At 45.0% G+C, this 8,446-nt stretch overlaps 1 protein-coding gene across 1 annotated transcript in view; it reads left to right on the top strand.

Moving 5' to 3' along the window:
* LOC108801566 (zinc finger protein 850-like) overlaps positions 1–8,446 on the top strand; it is a 36,773-nt gene that overhangs the window by 5,522 nt on the left and 22,805 nt on the right. The window contains exon 2 of the mRNA XM_018573457.1: positions 7,179–7,518. Coding sequence (XP_018428959.1) covers positions 7,179–7,518 — 340 coding nt within the window. The remainder of the gene's footprint in view (positions 1–7,178; positions 7,519–8,446) is intronic.

The following is an 8,446-nucleotide window of genomic DNA, read 5'->3' on the forward strand; positions in this document are numbered from 1 at the left end:
TTCCACCGTGGAACGCGGAAGTGCGCGGCTCCGATCAGCGGCTCCTCCCCCAGCCTCTTAGCATATAAAAACGGGCCAGTGAGACAGTATGGCGTTCGACTATTGAGGACTGAACGCCTGCTGTCTCCTGGGACCCCTCGGCTGTCTGAAACCTTTGCTGCCAGCTAGCACATCTTGGAAACGGATCCCACAGGACCCCCAGCTCCACACCTCTGCAAATAAACCGCAAGTAGTTGTGCATGCTGCACCTCCACTATACCCTATAGACTGCATATCCAATTGCCAATACCATCTGCTGCCTACATTTACTATACTTGGGGACACAGCATTGACTCTTGAATTGCATACCGGAGTACTGTGACATCCTTACTCAATCTCTGCTTACTTGATATTACCGTGAGGGATCAGGGTTATGAAGTAATAACCCTAATCAAACCTTATTTTATATTATTTCTGGGCTGTGATGCTAGAACCCTAACTCCCCGTCAAATTTGGGAAGTGAAACCAGGGATTCGTGCCTGAGAAGCCTCCGCAGTTGCGATCCACAACCCCAACCCAAAAGTCAGGTGTTACAGTAATCCCCTGAGTATATATGCCCTTCCCCAACATGCAGCACTGGTCTTGAAACTCCTAGTATGGCTGGTGAGGCCTAAACACTCCCAATGTTCTCCCATTGGTTGCCCCACTGGAGAATTTATCTCACTTCCTGTCCAGTGGGCCGTTTTCAGGGAGACAGGAAGTGAGAGGAAATCTATCGAAAGGAGCCCCCGGATAGCTGTACAACCTGACAGGGGTTCTAAACGTTCCCCACTCCATCCAAAGCTAGAAAATAAAGCTTTGTCGGGACACAACGTTGTATTTCTATCTAATTTTCTTAATTCCAATTATTTTCAGTATATTTCTTTGTATAACATCGGAAACAAGACGAAGGAACGCGGAGAGAAGCCCCCGACACAGAATTCAGACCCTACGCTGTAGTTTTTATATTCCCCACAAGATGGTGACCTCACTTATCGTCAGTGGAACGCACAGACAGGAAGTGATGCCAAACAAACACAGGAAGTGATGTCAATAAAACAGGAAGTGATGTCATCTGAAGAAAGGAAGTTCCCGGTGAGTGATTCCTTAGGAGACATTGCTGGGACTGGCAGCAGAGGAGGTAACAAGATGATATTATTTTATATTTACACCCAGTAACCCAGTAATATGCTGACCGTATTTCCTTGAGCCAAAAACGGAACATTGGGATGGCAAAAATGCGCGCATAGAATCAATAGGCGCCGCCATCTTGGCAGTTCATCCGAATCCGAGTCTCACCAATTATAGTTGTGTAGGCGCTCTGTGCACCTATACGTAACTTCCTCCCAGTCAGTGCTGCCGCGGAGGAAGAATGAGCGCCAGAGGAGACTTCTAAGGTGTGGCATTCCTTGATATTTCTATAGACCGGATACATCCTAAATATAGAGCCATTTATCCAACTGTCCCTCCAGAGCCGCCATTTATAGACCGGATACATCCTAAATATAGAGCCATTCATCCAACTGTCCATCCAGAGCTGCCATTTATAGACCGGATACATCCTAAATATAGAGCCATTCATCCAACTGTCCATCCAGAGCTGCCATTTATAGACCGGATACATCCTAAATATAGAGCCATTCATCCAACTGTCCATCCAGAGCTGCCATTTATAGACCGGATACATCCTAAATATAGAGCCATTCATCCAACTGTCCATCCAGAGCTGCCATTTATAGACCGGATACATCCTAAATATAGAGCCATTCATCCAACTGTCCATCCAGAGCTGCCATTTATAGACCGGATACATCCTAAATATAGAGCCATTCATCCAACTGTCCATCCAGAGCTGCCATTTATAGACCGGATACATCCTAAATATAGAGCCATTCATCCAACTGTCCATCCAGAGCTGCCATTTATAGACCGGATACATCCTAAATATAGAGCCATTCATCCAACTGTCCATCCAGAGCTGCCATTTATAGACCGGATACATCCTAAATATAGAGCCATTCATCCAACTGTCCATCCAGAGCTGCCATTTATAGACCGGATACATCCTAAATATAGAGCCATTCATCCAACTGTCCATCCAGAGCTGCCATTTATAGACCGGATACATCCTAAATATAGAGCCATTCATCCAACTGTCCATCCAGAGCTGCCATTTATAGACCGGATACATCCTAAATATAGAGCCATTCATCCAACTGTCCATCCAGAGCTGCCATTTATAGACCGGATACATCCTAAATATAGAGCCATTCATCCAACTGTCCATCCAGAGCTGCCATTTATAGACCGGATACATCCTAAATATAGAGCCATTCATCCAACTGTCCATCCAGAGCTGCCATTTATAGACCGGATACATCCTAAATATAGAGCCATTCATCCAACTGTCCATCCAGAGCTGCCATTTATAGACCGGATACATCCTAAATATAGAGCCATTCATCCAACTGTCCATCCAGAGCTGCCATTTATAGACCGGATACATCCTAAATATAGAGCCATTCATCCAACTGTCCATCCAGAGCTGCCATTTATAGACCGGATACATCCTAAATATAGAGCCATTCATCCAACTGTCCATCCAGAGCTGCCATTTATAGACCGGATACATCCTAAATATAGAGCCATTCATCCAACTGTCCATCCAGAGCTGCCATTTATAGACCGGATACATCCTAAATATAGAGCCATTCATCCAACTGTCCATCCAGAGCTGCCATTTATAGACCGGATACATCCTAAATATAGAGCCATTCATCCAACTGTCCATCCAGAGCTGCCATTTATAGACCGGATACATCCTAAATATAGAGCCATTCATCCAACTGTCCATCCAGAGCTGCCATTTATAGACCGGATACATCCTAAATATAGAGCCATTCATCCAACTGTCCATCCAGAGCTGCCATTTATAGACCGGATACATCCTAAATATAGAGCCATTCATCCAACTGTCCATCCAGAGCTGCCATTTATAGACCGGATACATCCTAAATATAGAGCCATTCATCCAACTGTCCATCCAGAGCTGCCATTTATAGACCGGATACATCCTAAATATAGAGCCATTCATCCAACTGTCCATCCAGAGCTGCCATTTATAGACCGGATACATCCTAAATATAGAGCCATTCATCCAACTGTCCATCCAGAGCTGCCATTTATAGACCGGATACATCCTAAATATAGAGCCATTCATCCAACTGTCCATCCAGAGCTGCCATTTATAGACCGGATACATCCTAAATATAGAGCCATTCATCCAACTGTCCATCCAGAGCTGCCATTTATAGACCGGATACATCCTAAATATAGAGCCATTCATCCAACTGTCCATCCAGAGCTGCCATTTATAGACCGGATACATCCTAAATATAGAGCCATTCATCCAACTGTCCATCCAGAGCTGCCATTTATAGACCGGATACATCCTAAATATAGAGCCATTTATCCAACTGTCCATCCAGAGGTGTGAGAACTAGGGAGGAACTCTGTGTAGACATTATTCATCCCAATACAGTCCTCATAATTCTCAGATTATCTATCTATAGGGAGGAGTGTCCTGTATAGATCAGGAGGAGGTGAGGAGGGTTCTGGGAGGTCCCATGACATAACTTTCATCTGTATTAATAAAACACAGACCTGACCGGAGAAGTGAGGAGGAGTGAAAGTATTTAGAAGGACCTCTGAAGGTCATCATGATGGAGCCATCTACTAGTAGAAACCCACCAGAGAGATGTCCCCGTCCTCTGTATTCCCGGGATTCCACACAGGAAGATCTCACCGTCCCCCACCATGATCAGGTCGGTGGAATTGAGGGACAAGAACTTAATATTTATTCTCTGAACTATGAGAGGACATTCTTCTATGGAATCTCTTCACTAATATGTTTTCTTTGGGGTTTAGAGTGAAGAACCTAAAGACACCAAACCCGAGGTCAAAGAGGAAGAAGATGATACATTGGTGAGTGTAGATGAGCAGTCTATGGAGGAGGAAAGTCCTCTCTGTTCCCGGCATTCCACATCGGATAATCACATATGAACTGGTAGATGCGACTGGGCAACAGAACTCAAACATTTATTTCAACATAAAAGAGAAGATTCTTTGTGTCCTCTCCTATTATTGGCAATTATTTTATCCCGATGTCATCTTTGGGGGTTTAGGGTGAAGATCTGGAAGACATCAAAGCTGAGTTTAAGAAGGAAGAAGAAGAGACGTTGGTGAGTGGAGCTCAGCCGTCTATGGAGGAGGGGGAGATGAATATGAAAGGTGAACAAGTTCAATGGTCTCTACACTTTGACCCAGGTAAGTACTGAACGCTGAGACATTTCACAATTCCAATTTAACGAGTATAAATTCTATTTTCTACGAGTATAAAATATATATTTAGGATCATGGGTTGAAAAAAAAGATAAATGTCCATCAAGTTGACCCAAAATTTAATAATAATAATAATGAAAGCCCTAAGCAAGCTGCTGTTCTAGAGCAGTGGCTCTCAGCCTTTCTAGGGCCTGGACCAGTTGGGAACATTTGCCAAGTTGTGGTGACCCCCCCAACCGTAAATTTAGGGATGCACCAATACTAGTATCTGTGCGAGCTCTCAGGTGGCCAGTGTGGTCTCACGGGTGGTCAATGGGGGGGCTCTCACAGTCACTGCAGGCTCCCTGGTGGTCAGTGCAAGCTCTGTGGCTGACACTCAACTTCCCTCACTCCCACCCACTGCCCTCTCTTTGATCCTCCCTGGTCGCCGCGTGGCCATCTAGAGGCGCGGCCGGAGAACTGACACTGCTGCACTAGGAGGAGGCTGAGGAGCCTCTCGCCTAGCGCAGCACAAGGCATGTGACGACACACAGGTTGAGATCTAGATGAAGGCAGAAAACCAACATAAAGCTTGGCCCAATTTTCCTCCATAGTGAAAGAGAACTTCAAGTGCTTCAGTAAGGGAAAGATTAAGAAACCTGAACTGTTCACAGTAAGAACATCATCGATGTATCTTCCCTGCAACCCAATGTTTCCAGCCAATGAGGAGGAGATACTGTACACCATATGAAGGTCCATCTCCATTCCTCAATATAACGTCATGTGACCAACAAATGAGGAGGAGATACTGTACACCATATGGAAGGTCCATCTCCATTCCTCAATATAATGTCATGTGACCAACAAATGAGGAGGAGATACTGTACACCATATGAAGGTCCATCTCCATTCCCCAATATAACGTCATGTGACCAACAAATGAGGAGATACTGTACACCATATGAAGGTCCATCTCCATTCCTCAATATAACGTCATGTGACCAACAAATGAGGAGGAGATACTGTACACCATATGAAGGTCCATCTCCATTCCTCAATATAACGTCATGTGACCAACAAATGAGGAGGAGATACTGTACACCATATGAAGGTCCATCTCCATTTCTCAATATAACGTCATGTGACCAACATATAAAAGGTCCACCTACATCCCCCATCATCTGATACACACATAGAAACAATGTATTCAGTCAGTGTGTGTGTCTCCTACAGATGGATCCAGTAAGAGGAACCCACCAGAGAGATGTCCCCGTCCTCTGCATTCCCGGGATCCCACCCAGGAAGATCTCACCATCCCCCACCATGATCAGGTCGGGGGAATTGAGGGACAAGAACTTAATATTTATTCTCGGAACTATGAGAGGACCTTCTTCTATGTAAAATGTTTTCTTTGGGGTTTAGGGTGAAGAAACTAAAGAACTCAAACCTGAGATTAAAGAGGGAGAAGACGATACATTGGTGAGTGGAGATCAGCAGTCTATGGAGGAGGAAAGTCCTCTGTGTTCCTCGTGGAATAATCACAACTGCACACACACACTGCACTGGACAGTAGAACTCACAAATTATTCTAAACATGAAAGAGAACATTCTTCTGTGTCATCTCCTGTTATTGGAAGTTATTTTATCCCAATGTCTTCTCCGGGGTTTAGGGGGAGGAAATCAAAGCCATCAAAGCTGAGTTTAAAGAGGAAGAAGAAGACATGTTGGTGAGGGGAGCTCAGCATTCTATGGAGGAGGGGGAGATGAATCCAACGTGGTCTTTACACATTGAACCTGGTAAGTACTGAGCGCTGAGACATTTCACAATTCCAATTTACGTCTACGAGTATAAAATAAATATTTCGTATCTTACATGGGTCGAATAAAAAGATAAATGTCCACCAAGGTAACCCAAAAATGAATAACAGTGAAAACGCTGAGGCCTGGTTCACACCAAGGAGTTTTTGAGCAGCTGTGAGATGCTTGGTACAAGAAATCCCATAATTCTCAATGGCCCCTGTTCACACCACAGCAGGAAAACGCCTGGAAAGGTAAATGAGCTTCTTTGGGCGGTTAACAGCACACTAAGGAGATAGTGTACACCATATGAAGGTCCATCTCCATTCCTCAATATAACGTCATGTGACCTACAAATGAGGAGGAGATACTGTACACCATATGAAGGTCCATCTCCATTCCCCAATATAACGTCATGTGACCAACAAATGAGGAGGAGATACTGTACACCATATGAAGGTCCATCACCATTCCTCAATATAACGTCATGTGACCAACAAATGAGGAGGAGATACTGTACACCATATGAAGGTCCATCTCTGGTCTTCAGTAGGTCTCCTAGAATTGAGGTGGAGGAAGGTCCATCTCCACTCTCACAGTAACAATGACACCACTGTACACACATCCTCTCCCGGTGTAGTTTGGGTGAATTGTCTCATTGATCTGATTTGGATTCATAGTTCGGTTTTGCTCCCAATCCCATGGCAGAGCTCGGTGAATGTGTTGAGTTCTGGACCCACATGTATGAATCCTCAATGTTGGACATGAAAAATACTAAAACCATTTTTGTCAAAATTTGTGTTTCATTAGATGGAGACTTTGTTTGGAACCGCTACTATGCATGTTCAGAGTGCGGAAAAAGTTTCGATGACAGAGGAGACCTTGTGAGCCACCAGAGAATTCATCATGCCGGGATAGATTTTGCTCTGAAGGGAGATCTTAACAACCAGAAAAGTCCAACAGATAAGAATTGTTTTCCATGTTCAATGTGCGGGAAAACTTTTAACGATAAAGAGAAACTTCTCACGCACCAGAGAAGTCACACAGGTGAACGTCCCTTCCTATGTTCCGAGTGTGGGAAATACTTTGTTTCCAAAGCAAGGCTCGTTTACCACCAGAAAAGGCACACGGGAAAGTGTCCTTATCCGTGTTCAGAGTGCAGGAAATGTTTCGCCCAGAAAGGAGACCTTGTTAAGCACCAGAGAATTCATACGGGTGAGCGTCCTTACACGTGCTCAGAGTGTGGGAGAAGTTTCACCGAGAAGAAATGCCTTAGTAATCACGAGAAACTTCACACGGGAGAGCGTCCCTATTCGTGTTCAGAGTGCGGTAAAGGTTGCATCAATAAGCAGAGACTTAAGATCCATCAGATGAGGCATACGGGTAAGCGTCCTTATTGGTGCTTAGAGTGTGGGAAAGGTTTCTTTAGCAAGCCACCTTTTGTTGAACACCAGAAAGGGCATACGCTTTAGGGTGCTTTTTTCTGTGCTGAGTGTCGCCAACCTCTAAGCTGGGCGGTTTTTCACGTGCAGAGTGCGGGAAATCTAATTGGATATAACAGGTGAAACTGTTTAGGTCATAAACACAGCTATATGTTAATAAAGGGTTTTGGATGAGGTGACATATCGGCTATAGGTGGTGTCTGGTGGTCGGAGGTTTCTGGTGGCTTCTTCTAAAGCTTGGAATCTCCGGTGGTGGGATCTGCTATAGGTCCTGGCTCTCGTCCTGCCCACATTGGGTTGTCCTCATTAATCTTTTTGATATAAAAATTCCATCGGGGGGAGTTGGAGCTCCTCGTGATTGGGAAAGGCCAGAGACCTCAAGAGACATTAGGACACTGGGGAACTTGTGTAAACACACGAGCCTCAAGTTCTCTGTGAGAGGAGTTCAATGGGCCCCTATGGTGCGTTATGCGTGCCGCGGAGTATTGGGGGCTGGGCAATTGTGTATTGGAATTTTTGGGGTTTTCATAGTTCTCGGTCTTTAGGGCTTGAATTGTAGTAATACGGTCCTCTGAACGAGCAGTGCTGATTTGGTCCCTCACAACTCATGGCCACGCATGGCGAACTGTACGCGGGACTTTTTCTAATCTGCTATTGGCCGCTCTACTAAAGCAGAATCTGAGATTGAAGCTTATTCCAATGTCAGATCAGATGAAGCCAACGTGTGGCGGGGACCAGAAATGGTTCCTCTTCACCAGAGCTTGAATGAGGAACAATCCAGTCCACTCTATACACATCGTATCCTTCATCCTGTCAAGGTCCATAAAGACATGGATGGGGGGGGGGGGGGGGGGGAGTGGACCGGCTCA

The sequence above is a fragment of the Nanorana parkeri genome, unplaced genomic scaffold, assembly GCF_000935625.1.
Source record: "Nanorana parkeri isolate BGI_ZX_2015 unplaced genomic scaffold, ASM93562v1 scaffold2388, whole genome shotgun sequence".
Taxonomy (NCBI): domain Eukaryota; kingdom Metazoa; phylum Chordata; class Amphibia; order Anura; family Dicroglossidae; genus Nanorana; species Nanorana parkeri.